The following is a 19190-nucleotide window of genomic DNA, read 5'->3' as shown; positions in this document are numbered from 1 at the left end:
AATGACACAGGTTGAAAGGAAGGTCAATAACTAAAAGAACTGCTATCTACATTCTAATACTTGAAATACCAACACCTCAATTTTCAAGTGACAATAAAACCTCCTGTACGGTTCGATTTTTCTAGAGACTATTTAGTGTTGGAATTATTTTTCTCCTAGATCAACAAGTATGATGATCTTGGACAAGAAAACTATGCAGAAGTATACCTGGTAACTTTCCTCTCTTTTGGCATTTTGCTCAACAGAGCGAGCACTTATCATAATTGCTGGGCAATGCTGTGCAGAATAAGTACAGGCAAAAGTACTCTAAAACATACAAAATCTTTCCTCAGTAAGACTATGATACAAAGTACCACAAAATGCACAGTACCAAGAATATAGTCACAATTAGCATAGCATGGATATTCTGTTTATGACCTTACTATATTCTTTCTTACTGTCATGATACATATCTTCTAACATTTGTAATGAATTAGATTGAGTTTGCTATTGATAAGAAGTGTTTTGGGTTTGAAGATGTATTTTTCTGACTAACCTTGACAGCTTACTATGAATTCAGCTTTTACCGTCTCATATTCCATATGTGCTCATCAGTTTGTCTTCTTTTCCAGGCACAAACACCAGAGTTAGTATCTATGCCTATGAAGTTCTCTTACTGTATAAGCACCTCACCAGAAGAATAGCACTTCTAAAGAAAACAATTTGAAGAAAACAATTTAAATCCATCTCAGTACCTACCCTGGTAAGGTAATTTCATTTCTCTTCTGACCATGACGATCAAAAATGCTCACAGTGCGATCACCTCTAAAAAATATTAACATATGGAATAATTCCCTTTCTTTATCTGCAAATAACGGGTTAAAACTTTTTCCACATTGAGGTTTTATAATTGCAGTAACATTGCTCAGGAGTATCATGTATTTACATTTGTAAGGAGTTGACAGATATCTTGCTTTGGTTTAGATCTATTTAATAATGCTTTTTCCTCTACTTTCAATGATTTCTATGCAATAAATAGTTGTAATCTTACCCTGTTACAGCAAGGAAATTTCCCAAAGTTTTCTGCCAAGCAAACTGCACAGAGGAACCAGACCAAGATTTTTCTATTAGACTGAAGACTTGCTGTGGAACGAAAAGAGGAAAATTGCACATCTTAACGTCGTAAGCATAAAACAATGTCAGAACTTTCTACACGAAGATAACCAACAACTTTTGGATGATTCTAATGTACTGAAGTACCAAAATGCCAAAAAAAAAATTTTGGTTTGTGCTGGAAAAGTTGAAGTTTCTGGTGCTGGGTGTTTGCACTGAGAACTACTGGGACTCTACCCACAACTACCATTTTTTCCACTTAGTGTTCCTAGAATCAAGATTGCACAAGGCTCCCCCCTTCACATCCAAAGACCAACACATCTAATTCTTCAAATTTCATGCCAAAGTGCAAGACCAAATAGCATCTTCAGTGCATAAAACAGAGCTCACTATCTACTCTTTTAAAAGATGTGTAAGTATCTTGTTCTCCCTAAATCGTTGGGTCTTAAAAGTTGGGGCCACAAAGCAACTCAACTGTAAAAACTTTCTATTTCTCACTAAGTTCATCAACTTTCTTTTAACTTTCACACTACCCTCATAACTTTTCCATAACTAGGGTGTAGGATAAACCCAACAACTTTTAGGACTTTTTCCCTCTCCCACATCATCAGCTGAACACCACTGTCTGGCATCCCACAAAAGGCAGGAAGGCTTGTTTTCGTATTATTTTTTCCCCCAAAAGGTCTCTATTCCTTCTTCTGAGGCATTCTTTACGTTTAATTTACGTTTTAGTGAACAAAACGAGCAACACCACAAGCGCTGCGCGCCAGAGGCACAAAAACCACCCGACAACAGCGTTCAGCTTTGAAGCGAGTTTAATGAAAGACGCAATTTTAACGAGCATTTAACCGACGACGACTAACAGGGGAGCACAGACGGGCTCCAGCACTTCACGCTCAGCAACAGGAGGCCCCAGGGCCGCCGGTGACGGCTCGGGAGCCGCCGGTGGTCGGCCATGAGGGGCGCGACGTCCGCTCCCCAACCCCCGCCTCAGGCCCCCACCGGAGCGCGCTCCCCCCCCCCCCCGTGCGGCCTCACCTTCATCGCGCCCACCGCTCGCTGCGCAGCGCCCCCGTGCGCATGCGCCGCCCCCCCCAAAGCCGAGCAGGGAGCCGGACCCCCCTCACCCCGCCCGGCGTCGGCGTTGTTGTGGAGATGGGGAAGGCGGGAGAAGGCCGGAGCCAATCAAGGGTGGTGGGCGGGGCCACGTCCCGCCCCGGAACCAATGGGAAAGCGAGGCCTGCGGAGGAGGCTCCCATAGAGTCGTACGTTACGCACAGTGCGTTACGGGGCGCCGTAGGGGGCGCAGACTGCGCAAGTGCTGACAGGCTACGACGGCCGTTCGTAAAAGAACATTAATTATTAACATAATAGTCACCCCCCAAAAGCTACAGAAAAAAAGGCACTGTCCGCCCGAACTGCGTTTAAGTTTAGCTGTATTCAGTTTCAAACAGTGCAGGTTTCGTCACAAAGTTTGGCAATTTCCTTTAAACCAATAAATAGTTCGTTAAGAGCACTGACACACGTCAATTTAAAATTACAAACGTACAAGACTTTGGGTGTTGGACGCTTCGATTTGGGAAACATTCAATGAGCTCACATCTCCACATCCTCCATTACAAGCAACCGCCTACTGTTGTCAAAAGGGGAGGAGCAAGGCACAGAAAAGCAAATACAGAAAGACCGTCAGAAACATTCAGACCCTCCAAAGCCACTGTGTGACATAGCAGAGGAGCCAAAAAAGGCAAATCATAAAGCCTCTGAAAAAAATTAAGCAACTGTTAAATAAGGTAGCTGATTTGGTATAATCCCGCCAGGAGCACACAGCTCTCCTATAAGATGCTGAACATGCTTAAGTGGTGGTAGTTGAGCATCTTGTAGGACAGGGCTGTTTACATTTTGAAATCATCTTATTGGGAAAAAAAAAGACAGACAACAGTTTCATTTCATCTTATAAAATCATACTTCTCAAATTAGTGCAAAGCCTCATGTAAAATACAACTAAAGAGGATCAAAGTAGACTCTTAGTCTAGATGCAATGGAATGCTTTGAAAATTCCAAAGTGCTCTTATTGAATTGGTTAACTAATTACACTTTAGAATTTTTTCAACTAATAACTCATGCTTACAGCTTTTTCCTTAAAAATAATAACAATGTAAATATAAGAACCAAAGTAGAGAAAAAGGTATGATGTTCTCCATCTTATGGAAAACCTTTTAAAAAAAGTACACTGGATATCAAAAATCTGCAGATATTATTAAATAGCAGATTTCTGTTAGCATAATAAGACAATATTTAAAATAAGGCTTTGGTTAAATAAAAAGTTTTCTAAACTAGGAATGATGATAAAAGTGCAAAAGATTCACCAAATACACAACTTCATTTTTAAGGCAAGCATTACACCTGCCATTTACAATGGTTTGCATTGGTTTGTCAGACTGCATTGTAATAGTTCAGATACCTATAGCAAAACATGTTTATTATAGGCAAATTAAATATATGGGGCCCAATCCTGGAACTTGTTTCACCAGAGATAGACTCAATGACATCAGTGGAGCTATATCCATTAATAACATCACTCCTCTGCATTTTAGAGGGATCAAGGCCCTAAATAACATTTCATTATCCCAGTGAGTTCACAATGAGTTTGCTCTTTTCTTAGTATTTCCTCAACGGAAGTCCTCCTATGGCAACATCTTGGTTGCAGCTGATTTGCTTGCAGTTCTTCTAATGTACAGGTAACAAAGATGATTCTTTAAAAAGTGCTTAATATTGGTCTGTAAGAACAACAGGTAGGTGTACGTCAGCTGGAGACCAAACACTTTGCTGTTGTAGATATCCTGCACCTGGTGTTTACTGGTGCACTTTTAGTTGGCTAGAGGAAATAAGAAATTCTCCTACAGAAGAGACTGTCACCTTCACAGAGGAAATAATTTATAGTTTTACAGTCACAACACATGCTCCAGCTCTTCCTAAGCACAATGGTGCAACCTGTAAGTGAAAAAAAAGTAAAAATCCATGAGAGAAATATAGTCAGGTTTAAGTATTTTTTTCTTAAACTGACAGTATTTAATGCTTTTAATAACAGCTGTACAGCTGCAGTAGAAGCAGTATCATCTGCACACTTTTACCTTAACGTAAAAAAGTAGCAAATTGGCTCAAAACTTGGATAAAAACATGCAGAAAAAAGAGAAGCTGTTACATATTAAAGGATAAGACACTTCAAAAGCATAGAAAAAGACAAGAACATGAAACAATTCTTAATTTCTATTGCTTAGTATTACAGGAAAAATAATCCTTTCTTATGGCACAAACTAGATACCTGAGCTAGACAGTCTGAGTAATTGTTGGCAAAACTATAGATTATTTTCTCAGCCAGAGAATGCCAAATGTCAGGAGCAACCTGTCTTTTTTACTTAAGTATTTGATAAAATCCTGTTGAATGGAAACTGGGAAATGATTCTGATTTGAAAAGCTTTTTTTTTTTTTTTGTAACCATAAATTACTTCTCACAAGACCCTTTTCTGATGAGATTCTGTTGGACTTGCAAAGATGAAGGTAGTTGTCTAACACTCACCTTAGCTTCCCCTTTTAAATTTCACAACATGCTATTTTTATGCTCCAATACTAAGTGCTACAGAGACTGTCCTTAAGACAAAAAAGGTTTTTGGTGTTTATACCAATTCTCCTGTAACTTTTTTTCCAGGAACAGACTTACCCCTGAGCTGTCTGTGGCTCTAACAAATTTAAGCTGAGAAAATTGCACTACTCGTACTTCAGCTGTGTGTGGATGAAGTGGTGGCAGACTGCTGAGATAACAAGAAAAGGAAAGGACAGAGATGCTTCCAAGTACCTCTAGTAAGGTTTCAAAACTATCCTATGTACTGGGATTGGGAATCAGAGAGATGCATAGTGTCAAGGCTACGAATACAAAGAGACAGAGGATAAGGACAGAGACAGTCACCACCTAGCTGTCATACATGGTTCATTTAAAAGCAACGGCCAGATGCACAGCTCCTCCCCTCTGGTACACATTTTTGCTTTTCCTTTAGCACAACGAGTGCTGTCATGGGTTACCACTATCAGTTCTGGTACTGGAGGACCCCAGGTCTGATGACCTACCCTTTTAAAAAATCTTGTAGAACCAGTATGAAGTGAGGGGAAATGGAGAGTTCAGTTTTCTGCATCACAAAGATTTTGATAGAGAACAGTTTAGGAAACAATAAACTCCTTATTCTCTTTTTGAACGAGCAATTTGGGGCCACTATTGGAATAGCATACTCATAAGGTCAGAATTCAATTGCCTAATTAAGTCAGAATCCAGCTGCCTCAATACTGGTGTCTAACGCTGTTTTAATGACCTAGAACATTCATCCTGTAACTGGACTCCAGAAGGGCCTCTGTCTCCTACAGATTCCCTGTCGTATCCTCCAGCCTTCTGTGGATGTCTCAGACACTCCTTGTATCTTAAATGCCAGAAAATACCTAATGACAGGTTGCCTAGGCTCCTCTCACAGAAAGGCACATTCCTGGAGCTGTAAAAAAGTGAAAGTAACCAAGCTTTGAATTGACAGTAATGGTTTCTGATCATGAATTGAAGATTATTTTTTTGAGATGGGTAAAAAGATACGGGAAAAGGCTTTCTGAAAGTTGTACACACTGTACATAGCATTCATATCAGGAAGGGATTATTTATGAAAAGATGACCAAAACCTTGAAGAAATTGATAAGCTTGCTGAGAGATGTTAGAGCTAAAACTAATCTACATTTATCATTAATCCTCAGCATAAGCAGAATCTTTTATGACAATTTCAGGAACATGTCAATACATTTTCTTACAGTAGCTGAAATTGTCAGAGAAAATAGCTATATTATTGCCAAAGAAACAAGGGCAGTTTATTAGACTTTAACAACTGTCTGTTCAAAGAAAACCACCTTGAACTGGCAGATGAGAGAGAGAGAGAGACAGAGACTGATTGACTAACTTACAACAGGCTAACAAGAAAGTGCTTCTTAGAAAAGGATTAATTGTAATTTTTTTCTCCTTGCAAAACGAAGCATGCTTGAAATAACTACAAAATAATTAGTAGTGTGTGACCTGGTCAGAAACTATACCTGTGTCCATTCATTTGTCTGGGGATCATAAGACTCCACTGTATTAAGGTATGTTTGACCATCATATCCTCCAACAGCATACAACTTGTCACCAAGAAGACATACTCCCACTGCATCTCTGCTAATGCTCATAGAGGCCACAGCAGTCCACATATCTGTTTTTGGATCATACCTAAAAGATAATTTGTGTTATGCTCTAAAACTGTTGCCAAAATTTAATGAAAAAAAAGTACTGGAATTGACACACAACATAGTAGAGAACAGGTATTACTAGGAGATCACAGACTTGGTTGTTAATATTTCAAAGGACTTTTTTCCCCAGACACTCTCTTTTAAAGTGTTTCCTTAGTCATCTGGTAACACAGTCAGTACTAGTTACCTACTAGTACTATCTAGATTCTTATCTATCTAGTGCTGCTTTCCATACAGTGATATATACGTATGCATACAGATGCTCTTACTGTATTTTTTATTGCACTGATAAACATACCACTCTGGAAACAGTTCTGCTGCTATATGACAGTAGAGCAAGTGCTTGCATTATGTGGTAACTACTAAATGTCAAAGCACCGGCTGTTTGGATTGAATGTGGTTCTAAAGACAGTTAACTTGTCAAGGAAGATTACCATTCCAAAGGGCAAAGCTGGAGAAAAATGCAAAATTCTTAAGACAATCTACAGCACTGCTTGAATCATAACTCCATATCATCAGAATCATCAGTAAAAACAGTTTAATGAAAAAAATGTCATTCTAGAATAATATCTGCGTTCTTTAAAAGTCAATAATTAGATAGGAGGGTCCATTCTATTCTTATATCAAGAAACACATTGTAACCTGACTGAAGGAGATGATGTAAGATTACAGATGCTTACAGCACAACTGATGGAATCCCAGGCTCTGAAGGGCTCTAAGGAACTATACAAGGAAAATACTTATTTGGCCAGGACACCACCTTAAGACCATACTTATTAGAAGCAAATGGTCTCAATTTGTTTGCATGAAGAACATGGATGTAATGAGCGGTAACATTTTCATCTTTTGTTCCATGCTCAAAGTATTGCAGAAATGTATGTTTTATGCGAGCATAGTTGTAACACGAAAATACCACCCAAAGCACATGCTGCAAACAGAAGTATAATGTAGCGAAAGAAGGTGATTCATGAGCTACATATATAATTTATTTTTTAATTTAAGCTAGTTTATAATTCATTTATAAATCAATGTATTTCTCTAGGAAAAGTGACTTTTATTGCAGAATGTAGTGGTAAACAACTATTTGGAAGCTTAATGCCATTTTTTGAAACAAGAATTTTTTAGAGGAGCTACTCCCATGAGGTTCATTTTCCTCCATCTTCACCTCATTTAAAAAACAAGGACAACATGCATTACAAGATCATTCGTAATTATTAAAGTAATATGTTATGTAACTGTTTCAGAGAATACTGATGCAGAAGAATAATGAACCTATTGCTTTCTCTTGGGCTAATTAATTATTTATACTTCTCTAAGAATTTGATATTAGCTAAGAGGTAGCTTCCAATCTGTAAACCTTTCTGGGGCCTTTTTCAACAACTTTCACATTTTAAGTGGTACAGACCATATTATGTATTTTGGGGTCTATTAGAACACAAAGTTTGAAAACTACTTTATTTTTTTTTCTCTAAGAGGGCAAATCAGATAAGGAAATCTAGTAAATGGAGATGAGTAACAAAGAATCACTTTTGTTAAGTGCTGGGAGATAAGGAAAAAGAAATAAAATTTGAGGAAAAAAGGAGAATTAAAGCATATTTCAGAAATACTTGAAATGACAGTGAAGACTTAATGCATTGCATTATGAAGAATTTACTGTCATTTTTACTTTTTTTTTTTTTTAATGGATCAGACGTGATTCTACCATTTCTAATACAGCAATTCCACAATAACTTTACGTTAAGGACATACCAACTTTGGAATAACTGAATTACAAGCGTTCCAGTGTCACCAGGGGGTACAAGAAAGAATATATTTAAGGGTCCACCAACTTGGATTAATTATTCATTTTCAAGTTATAATATGAACTGGTACAGGTTTCTTTTGTGAAAGAGTAACTACTCCATTTTTAAACATCTTAGACTCCAAATTGTTCTCAATAATCAATCATCATGCATTTTACTTTAAATAATCCGTCCTGGCAACGTTCTGAATCAGCTTACGACTACACAGTATGTTTTTATATATAGGTTTCCTCTGCTCACCTTAAAAATATGTCTATTTTATTGGGTTTCTACTTACAGATCTTTCTCTAAATCACTCTATAGACTGGCATTTTTAGGACTACTAGCAGGATACACCTTCATCAGGATATTACCTTTCTACGCAGTCTGACAGCCTGGATGTTAAGTTTGATGCTGGGGCATCATGACCACCTATTGCATACAAGAACCCATTCCAAGTGGTTACACCTACACCACCTCTTCTTTTTGACATTTGAGCACAGAGAGTCCATTTGTTTGTATGAGGATCAAAACATTCTACCGACTTAAGACAAGAACTTCCATCTCGACCACCAACTGCATAAAGCCTGTAAAGTAAAAAGAAAAAAAAGGTATTAATAAGTATTGTCTGAACAAGATAGAAGTTACATAAGTTTCCAGTGATGTATGAAGGCCTTCCAAGTTTATTAAAAAGTTTAGGAGACTTTGAACTTTCATTAGAACATTCTGGTTCTAACACTGAGATTGTACATTTTCGCTCCAATCTTTTTGTATTGTGATTAGTATACAATAACGATCATTTACAGAAAATGGATTATATCTATAACACAGCATTTGTTTTCCAACCTCTGCCCAGAGCTAAGATTTTCAAAATGTGTGACTTGACAAAGTTACATTTCTAACGGGGTCATAGTGAAAATCCAGTAATAGATGTGTGCATGTAAGAACTGCCTTTTGAAGTATTTTTCTCGATCTGAACTTTAGTTTATGAATGGCAGTGCTTTGTTAAGTCCCTCACACCCACTAGGTGGCCTATTTTGCTCAGTTCTTACATAAGGGTTTCTAGCATTTGATATAAAACAAAGGGTTATTATTTTTTTTTTGAAAATAAGGATGGAAGGAAAAGATGGGTTTTAGGAGCAATGCATCACTAATGAATCTTCAAAACTAATCAGTTGCATTTAAAGAGTTTATGCAACTTTTATGAGCAACATAGGCTTAAAAGCAGAAATGCCAAGCAATGTTATTTTGAAAGGTAAGAATGCAGAAGGCATTCTAAAAAGGAAGCAACACATCAGAAGTGAATTCTGGTTTGAGAGATCAGATGAAGCATCATTAATGAAATCCCTTCATGGTCTAAGGCAGATTAGTACAGTTCAATAATCATATAAACATTAAGTACTGTGTTTAGTGGTGGACTTGGTAGTGTTAGGTGATGGCTGGGCTTGATGATCATAAAGGTCTTTTCCAACCTAGATGATTCTATGGCTTCACATGATGATAGAGCGAACACTTCACAACAGTTACCATGAAGCACTACTTAAGATGTCCTCAGTTTGGGAAACACTTTGTGTTTGTTTGTTTTGAGTAGATTGACCAACAAACTTAAATATAAACCTCTTGTAAATATGGTTGACCCAGTAGTTCTCCATATAAATTTTAATACTCTTTAAATAATGCATTTCCATGGGAGTGCTCATGTTTAATAACACAAATTGTTTAACATAAGGAATGTACTGAAGTATATTTAAAAAATCATATTGCAGTTCCAAAAAACTTGTGACTAAAAATCAATCCGCTATGCAACACAGCATTTAAATGAAGCCCCCTGCTCTCTCTCCCCCAAAAACATGTCAGAATTTTGATCACTTCTGCAGTGATTTCACATGCAGAATATGGAGAATAAATTAATTTCTCTTCATGAAGGTTTTGAGCAAGTCATCTGAAATATATCAAGTTACAGACACATATTACTAGAACATGCAGAAGTTACTGCTCCCTCAGCTCAAAGGCAATAAATTTGCATGTGCTTTCAAACCTTTTAACTATAGGCATCTAGTGTTGCTGCCTATGTTAAGAGTCTAGGCTATGTTCTAAAATAATAGAGAAATGTGAGACTAATTCTGGTGTTTTTTACCACACCTGGGACTCTCTGCTGAATATATAGGAAGCTTCAGACCTAACTTAGGCATCTGAGACTGCAGTTCCAAGGCAGCTCAAGGCACTCTGCTTGCTGGTTGTTCAAGTTCTTCCCTCCTTCCTGCACCCAGGTGAGCATTTCCACTCATTCCTGGACTTGTTCCAGATCTCACAGGACCCTTTGCAGGTGCATTTCAGCTGTACTAATTTAGCAGGTGACTAACCTTCCAAAAAAAAAAAAAAAAGAAGAAATCGTGAAAAGCTTTTTGCTAGCTCACAATACTCAAACAGCTCAAGGGAGACGTGTCAGATAGGATATAAGCAGGAAGTTAAAATTTCTTGTCAAGAGTGTAAATATTCTGATATAACCACAGTAAGTAAGTTAGGTTGACTTGGTATTCTGTAGCCACACTGGCAAATACGTGATTTAGATAAACTGCCTAAAAGGCTGGTGGAAAGTTGGATGGACTGCTCAGAAGAAGGGGCTGTGATCAGCAGCATGAAGTAACCAGCTGGCAGCTGGTTACCAGTATTGTTCCTCCCAGGCTGATATTGTGGCTTGATACTGCTTAATGTCTTCATTAATTATCTGTAAGATGTAACGGAAATCAGCCTTGGGAGGTTTGCTGATAATATCAAATTAAGGGGAGTAGCTGATACGCTGGAGGGCCTGGCTATTATTCAGAGAGACTTATACAGGCTTGAAAAGCGGGCTGACTGAATTTGCCTTTGTTGAACTTTGTAAGAGTGCAAAGTCCTGTACCTGGAATGGCCTATTCCCATGCAATAGTACGGGCTGGGAGCTGACTGGAGAGAAACCAACTTAGCAAAAATAGACTTGGAGGTCTTGGCAGACAACAAATTGAACTGAAATCAACGGTATGCCCTTGAAGTAATTAAAATTGATCTCCCTTACTCAGTACATATAAGACTGCTCCTGGATACTGTGTCCATCTTTGGGCTCCTGGTAAGAGAAAGATCTTACCATACTGGAGCAAGTCCAGCTGATGGTCACTAAGATAAGGGAGCTGGAACACATGATACACGAGAACTGTGCAGTCTTAAAAAGAGACAGCTAAGGAGACATCTTCAAACACCTAATGGGAGGTTATATAGAAAACAGTTATCAGAGATACACAGTGAAAGAAGAGAAAAGTTGAAACACAGGAAATTCCAATTATATCATAGAAGAAAGATGTTCAGTGCAACGGTGGTCAAGTATTGGAACAGGCTGCCCAGAGGGTGCGTTAAATCTCCATCCTTAGGAGACATTTAAAATTCAATTAGATATGACCTGAGCTACCTCAGTTAACTCTGAAACTAGGTCCAAGGACTTTAAGGGTGGTCCTGTTTTGAATTGGTGTTAGATCAGATGACTCCGGAGGGTCTCTTCCTTTGTTTAAGGAACTAAGCATATTTTCACTGAAAAAACAGCTGTAGAAATTTCAGGTACCACTCCAGATCAGATTTCATTCTGACAGAGTTTTGTTCGCACTGAGTTAATGTAATATAACACAAGTACTCCCCACCTTTACAATAATTTCAGAAGTTGATTGTTTAAGCTATCATGGTAAGAGGAAATCACTGGTGTCTCACTGGTTCTTAATGCTATTGACATGTATCTATCAAGAGAAGTTATAGTCATTTAGGATGTCCTATAATTACATTAAAATAATGAGATAGAAATTGAAAGTTGCCTTCACGTACTTTCCATTTAATATTGCTACACCAACAGTGCTCCTTGGAGTTGACATACTAGCTACAAAGTTCCACTGACGAGCCTGTGGATCCCATCTTTCTACCGTGTTCAGGTAGCTCCAGCCATCATGTCCTCCTACAGCGTACATGGGACCTTCCAATACGGCTACTCCTAAAAACACAAATATGAAAAGCTGGAGAAAAAAAAGATCTCATTTTCCTAGCGACAGTCCAGCATGCACCAAAAAATATTTTAAAACAAAAAACAAGTTTCCTTTTGGCAGCCAATGCTGGATATAATCTGAAGGAGAAAAGAAGTTCAATAACAAGTTGGCATGAAACAGACACCTCTCCCCCCTCCAACTTTAATTTCTGAATAATTTTCAACCAATCCTAAAGAAACAGATAACCTTTTTAAAAAAAGCATTCAGTCTTCACAGAAAGCTACATACCAAGACCATGACGATGTGTGGACATCGGTGGCATTACACTCCAAGTTTTCGTTCTAGGGTTGTAGCACTCCACAGTATTCAATGTTTTCAGTCCGTCTCTGCCACCAACAACATACAATTTATCATCTAAGACTGCAACTCCAAACTGTAGTCTTCGTCCATTCATGTTTGCAACGGGAGTCCACATGTTGGTACGAAGTTCATACTTTTCAATGCTTGTAGCTCCTAAATGACAACACCCACAAGTTACGAAAAAGTGTAATCTGAATTAAGGTAACTTTTATTCCAGCTGATCCTACAAGACAGCAAGAAATCCTACTGCATGTTTTTAATCCTATGTATATGAATAGTCTTTTTTGACTTCCTCAAGAATCAACTGCACCATTATAAATAAGGATTTTTCAGTGTTTTTCAAGACAAAAAGCAGAATTTCTAACATCTTTTCTAACATACAGAATGAGTCCTTTAGAAAAATGCATGTTAGGAATACAAAAGAACATTATGAAATGCAACTATATATTGAAATCAGCTTTTTCATAACACTAAAAAATACGAGAATACTAGAAATACTAGAATACTAGAAAAAACCCGGTGTTATATGACATGAAGCTTTCAAGCACAACACACAGACTATGAAACAAGAAACAACTACCAATATCCATGTAATCTGTACTAGAAGTATTAACTTTAAAACAAAGACTGAACCTTCTGTACCATAAATTTTCTAACTTGCCAGATTCCTTCTAAATGCAACTAGACAGTACTGGAGGTTACATAAGATAAAAAAATCAAGTAGCTTTGGCGGAGCTATCTAACAATTAGTCAAAAAGCATATTTTTGGTTTTATACAAGTGCACGTCATCTCTGTGCATTTTCTGTCATCTTCTCCCTTTCCAAATTACTTCCCACACAAGTAAATAAGTATATAGTTTATACTCAATTCAACATTTAACTACTCAGAAATCCAATATTCCCCTGACAATTTCAAATCAATCATAACTCTAGCTTCCAGAATGTTTACAGTATCTTCAATGCTACCTATTTTTTTTAAACCAATAGTGGTTTTTATGATGTTTGTTTTATATTGCGAAATCTTTGAATTTTAGAATTAACACGTTATAAAAACATCTGTCAAACATTTCTTAAAAACAAAACAAACAAAACCCCCAGCTCATCAACTACTCATTATATAAGCCAACACCTTTTGTTGCATCCATTCCTCCAACAGCAAACAACACTCCCACTGTAGATTTTCTAGGTTTGGTGCGAGGACTTTGCAACATAGGCCGTCTCTCTGGCAACAGATGGTACTTCATTGCTTCCATAATGAGTTTTTGACACTCAATGTCATCCCTAAAGAGTGCATTATTTTCCATATCTGCCAGAAACTGCAAACATGAAAGAAAATTAAACAAGCTGAATTGTTATAAACTACATGGAGAATAAAAACAAGATTAGAAGAAAACATTTTATCCAAAAATTTCCATTGCTGGATTTAGAATAAATGTATATTCAAAAAGGTCATATAAATAAGACTAGGGTAAAGATAAACAAAACATTCACATTTGATGCTAAACCACTGAGTATAAAAAACAGAAAGACCATCTGATCTTAATGGATGACTTAAGCTTAATGGTCCAAAGAAGAAAACAAAATCTCCTCATGTTTCAGTGCTGCTGAAAGTGTGTTCAAAGAAATGGATCAAACTCCAAGTATGTGTGTCAGTTTAACCTCACTCTCTGATTCCCAAGCCCACCCATTCCAGATGCCGATAAAAGCGGTTTCAGGAGCAGGCTGAATATTTTAATATACATTCTATTCATAACTTTTTAACTGACCTATGGTATGATATCAATTATTACAAAGCTTTGTTAAATATTTTCAAATCAAGGATGCTAGCAAATTTGAGAAGTGTTACATTTTAACTCTAACCTAAATAAAAACTAATAGAAGTTCTGAACTTTGAAGATTCTGGAGCCTTTGGTATTCCGCATTTGTCAGACTGCAGGAAAAATGTATTAATAGGTTATAAGTCCCAGCTGTAATTATTAGAAGTCTAGACAACTGGTGTTCTGAGCTGCAAGACATGACCTGAGTAACAGAAGAAAAAAAACAAGGGAAGCACCCCACTGGGACTCTGGCAGTTGTCAGGACAGCAAGACAAACGCCTCTCACTCCCCATCACAAAATCCAAACGCTGTAAATACGAGAAATACAAAGTCCACAAACCACGATGAGATGTTGTTGTTGAGCTGTTGACAGCCAGCTGATGACAGGTATAAAAATGCTGTGAAAGCAGGAATCATGAGCTCTAAAGGAACTCATGATGAAATAGTTGTGCATACAATGGTGTGCATATCCCTGGCTTAAAACTGCCTTAGGACTGTCAGGTAGCAAATGACATCCATGGCTCCAGAAGAGATACAGATAGTTACAGGCTGCTAAACTGGACATTTCTCTATCAAGGCAAATCAACAGAAACTATGACAGAAAGCAGAATTAACATACACAGAATAAAAAACTAAACTAAACTAAACTTTTAAAGTCACTAGAGACTTTTAAGGAAACTAAGCCCGACTTTTTCATTATTTCTGTAATTGGCTAATGCTCTATTTGTAATAGCAAATTAAAATATTCTCATAAATTATCTAAAGGAACTTAATTTTCATTCCTTAATTTCAGTCCTTCCCTCCCTTGGTTCTTCTCTTGACACAAAGCACTGCTCACCTCTTTTATCACTTCATAGAGCCACTTCGTGATTATAAAATAATACACTAAAATCCATTTTTACCTGTCAGTATGTAATGCCATGTTATTTTATGTAGTTAAAAAAAAAAATAACAGTGAATTAATACTGTCCTAAACTGAACACTGTCATAGTTGCATGCACTGAAAACTGCAGCTTGTACTCAACATTGCCAATTCAGATCCCCGATACATTTGTCTAACAGATGAATAGCATTTAATATTTAAAGCAACACTATGTCTGTATGCGTGAGTTTTGTGTACAACCCACCTTTCCCCCAGTTTTCTCACCTCCTCCTACCTACAGAGAAGTTCTCATAGCACAAAGTCTCACTCTGAAAGCTGCTTCATCTCAGTTAAAAAAAAAAAAAAAGCAATCTAAGATAGTTTTGGTACCCTAAAAATCTGCACACTCTTTAGACCGAACTTATTGTACTAGAATTTTCTGTAAACATCCTTAACTTAAAAGTACTTGGAATTGTCTTATTTAAGAGAAATCTTCCTATTATTTCCAAGTTTTATTATATATGTAGCTCCTTGTACTAAAAGCATTTATAACTGAGCACGTGTTAGCATGAAACTCTAGTAACTGGAAACCTGATGACGAGAAGTGTAGTACAGCTACTTGAGTACTACGAGTTCCAGAATGAAAGGAAGCTGAACTCATCTTGTAGCTCAGGAATTGGTAAATCACCTTTTTCACGTATTTATCAGAGATGAAACACTTGCTATCTTACAACTTACGAAAATGATACATATTCATCTTTAGCCTCTTACAAGTATTTAGGACACTGCATTAACCAAAGAGATAACAGTGTTATATACAAAGAGATGCATAAAAAGATTAATGGAAAAAAAAAGATTTTTCTTTTTTTTGGCTTACATTGCTGCAGTTTCAAAGTATTTCCTGAAGCTTTTTTTTTCCTTAAGTATACGGATCTAGTATTCTTCACATCTCTCCTCGCAACATTATTGATTTCAGCAAGTTGTTCAATTTTCTAATTTAATTTCTTTCAAACAGCTTTAACTCTTCAACCGTAACACTGGAAACCTTTTCATTATGTTAGGTTTGCTGTCAGATTGCCTAACGTCATGGGATCATGAAGCAAAACATGATCCTGAAAACTCATTAAGACTCTTTTGTGCACTTCAACCCAATTTATTCAATGCACTAATTGTTGCCTTATTAAAATCACAGCTGTAGCACTTTACCTTGTTAAAGTAATAAATAAAAAGGCGACAGTGAAATATGATATTAAAAATATAAGTATGTATTTGGAGAACACATGAAAAAATAAGGATAAAATAATTAATGAAATATGATATTAGCTTTTGTGTTTCATTCTGCTATTTTTCTAATCAGTTATTGACTGGACATAATTTGATTTCAGTATATACTTCTGGGTAAATTCTTTACTTTCAATTTATAAAGATGTTTCAATTGCAGTTAATTAAATAAAAGGAACACAGAAGTGGTTATAGACTTTATACGTGATCATCAATTAATTAAATGTGCAAAAATAGAATGATTTCCTCCAGGTCAACTGGCTTGCACTGTATTACGTTTCTAGAAGAAGTGAATTGCAAGGTCAAGGCTGCACTTGAGAAAATCCTGCCAATGCATATGTAATCATCAGTATGGAAACACTAATACTAAAATGCTTCCTTGTGAATCTTACCAGCCAGCAAGATACTGAATGAGAGACAACACACGGAATGTTTTGTATGTATCGCTGCGAATCAAGTAATCTCACTTTTTGTTGTATTAATGACTTCTACTTATTATACATATTTCATAAAAAAATCTCTTCTTATTTAAGAGATAATTCCCAGGAAAAATGCATGGCAAAGTCCTTTGACTTTATAATAAGCGTTAAATATTACTAAAGAAAGGACAGCAAGGAGGGATAACAAAAGGGGAAAAAAAAACAGTTTATATGCCTGCTAACAGATAACAACTACAGTCCTACACGTGACACTAACAAGAGGAGTCATTCCCACAAGACTGGGAAAACTGTCATTCACAACTGTTCAAACAAACCAAACTCAAGACTTCCTCAACAATGCGTGTAAATGTTCAAGAAAAATAAAAAGTACCGTCTGGGAAAAAAAAAAATGTACCCGAAGATGTATTACCAAGAGTAAATGGAAGAAAAGAATAACTCCAAATGATTTATTCAAATTGTATCTCCTACATCTCAAGGACAATTATAACTATCATGCCTATACAACATGTTAAATCCTTACACGCAGCTCTAAGAAACCAAATCACTAAAGAATTTAGAAGTTTTTGTGTGTTGTCACTATCGCTATACAGATGCTGTAGGCATGCCCACTATAACCACGGTATATGCTAGGAAGGAGAGAAACTAGGCAGAAATTGAGCAATTTACCTGTGGAGCAAGCAGAGGCAGTCTAATGTAAGCCAGGAGTTTACTGAGATCCTTCCTTCTCTGTTCCAAATCATGTCGAACCCATGTAAGTAGTGCATTCAATATAGTTTCTTCATTAGGAATATTCATGTCATCACTTGCCAAAAGCTTTGCAATTTCGGTGGCTGGCAATAGCAGAAATTCCTGGTTTCTAATTACTTCCATGAAATTTTCCTGAAAAAGAAAAAGAAAAGTATTTTGAATACAGATGACAGCTTCCTTTGAGGACAGGTTTTTTTTGGTGCTTTTATTATTTATTTATTTATTTTTATTATTTATTAAGGAGTTTATTTAACTCCTACTACATCTTCCCCACTTGTCCGTCCTTCATGCTACCTCTCAGTTGTGCCAGGAAATACCACTGGAGGAATGACCAGGGAGAATAAAATATGAGTTATTTTGACTAATTATCATTTCCCAGACTCTACCACCAGGTTCCACAAACAAATGTGCTGGAACAACCGACGGCGAAGTGCATGGACAGAAATGAGCACTGGGTTGTGGGGGTAATCATCATGACGCTGCAAATTGAAGAAATACTTTCTGAAGTACATGTTAAAAAAATAAAAGGTGTAGTTTGTTTCTGTTGTCTATGTAGAACGCAATGTGAGATGCTCTGTGAAGCAAAGAGCATAACATGCTGCAACACCTACTGGGTACACTTTTAACTGTTTTCATTACTGCTACATTAAGCTATGGTGATTCAAGTTTTCAGAGGAAATAAACAACACTGACAATTTCATTGTTCATTTTCAATTGGACATTTGAAGTTTATTTTACTGTTTTTCAGGTTTTATACAGCTTATCTGATAGGCTGAGGGGGAGAAAAATATACAAAGAATCCACAATATTGTACACTCTGATTTATTAACAATGTTTACTTCGATAGGAGTATTCAATTTTCTAACCTGTTCTGTCATTTCCAGCAACAGATTCTTACTTCAAAGGAAGAAAATTTGCAATATATAGCACTTTTCACACTGATATCCCATTACCTCAGAACAATACGACTTGCAGAATATTCTATATGGATTCTCACGGGCTTAGACAGAAAAAGCAGAAAAACATATAGAAATACAATCAACATTATGAGCTTACAGTAAGAAACCTGATTTTTTTTGGAATGCGAGAGAAAAGGGTGAGACGATATATATTCCTTTCCCATACACCTTTAGGCAGAACAGGAAAGAAAAGTAGAAGCACATAATCACAACATGTTCTATAAATCACAACATGTTCTTATACTTTGATAGCTCAAAAACCAATTAACTCATACTCCAAAGTGAGGGTAGATTCATGACAGTAAAATGGTATTACAATCAATTTAGTAAACGTACTGTTAATTGCTAGATAGCTAAACAACTGCGTTCTGGTTTTGCTACCTATGCTTATAAAACACATGGAGGATTAAATGCATTAGGATCCACAGATGGGGAAGTCTAACTGGACCAAATACCAAAATCACTCTTAGTGAGTATCTTGTTTATTGACTTAGAAAGAAATGCACACTAATGAAAAACCTCTGCATTAGAAGCATCTACAAA

At 36.7% G+C, this 19190-nt stretch overlaps 2 protein-coding genes across 12 annotated transcripts in view; both read right to left on the bottom strand.

Annotated features, from left to right (window-relative positions):
- Positions 1-2372, bottom strand: part of WDR19 (WD repeat domain 19) — a 44201-nt gene extending 41829 nt beyond the window's left edge. For 7 of the 8 annotated variants that reach the window (XR_007166585.2, XR_007166586.2, XR_007166587.2 and 4 more), the window contains exons 1-3: positions 2131-2372; positions 1031-1122; positions 739-804 (exon numbers count right to left, since the gene is read on the bottom strand). Coding sequence is in view for 4 of the 8 variants with exons in the window: in XM_048072854.2 (XP_047928811.2) it covers positions 739-804; positions 1031-1122; positions 2131-2136 (164 nt within the window). In the remaining 4 variants the exon portion in view is untranslated. Of the gene's footprint in view, positions 1-535; positions 689-738; positions 805-1030; positions 1123-1955; positions 2080-2130 lie in introns of those variants that run through there. The other variant, XM_013185997.3, reaches the window with a different exon arrangement.
- Positions 2373-2511: 139 nt separating this feature from the next.
- KLHL5 (kelch like family member 5) overlaps positions 2512-19190 on the bottom strand; it is a 57208-nt gene continuing 40529 nt past the window's right edge. For all 4 annotated transcript variants that reach the window (XM_066995757.1, XM_066995756.1, XM_048072866.2 and 1 more), the window contains 7 exons: positions 17608-17820; positions 13671-13857; positions 12470-12694; positions 12027-12189; positions 8555-8767; positions 6208-6379; positions 2512-4083 (listed from right to left, as the gene is read on the bottom strand). In XM_066995757.1, coding sequence (XP_066851858.1) covers positions 4027-4083; positions 6208-6379; positions 8555-8767; positions 12027-12189; positions 12470-12694; positions 13671-13857; positions 17608-17820 — 1230 coding nt within the window. In that variant the 3' untranslated portion in view covers positions 2512-4026. The remainder of the gene's footprint in view (positions 4084-6207; positions 6380-8554; positions 8768-12026; positions 12190-12469; positions 12695-13670; positions 13858-17607; positions 17821-19190) is intronic.

The sequence above is a fragment of the Anser cygnoides genome, chromosome 4, assembly GCF_040182565.1.
Source record: "Anser cygnoides isolate HZ-2024a breed goose chromosome 4, Taihu_goose_T2T_genome, whole genome shotgun sequence".
In the NCBI taxonomy this organism is placed as follows: Eukaryota; Metazoa; Chordata; class Aves; order Anseriformes; family Anatidae; genus Anser; species Anser cygnoides.
This window is presented reverse-complemented; position numbering and strand designations above follow the sequence as displayed.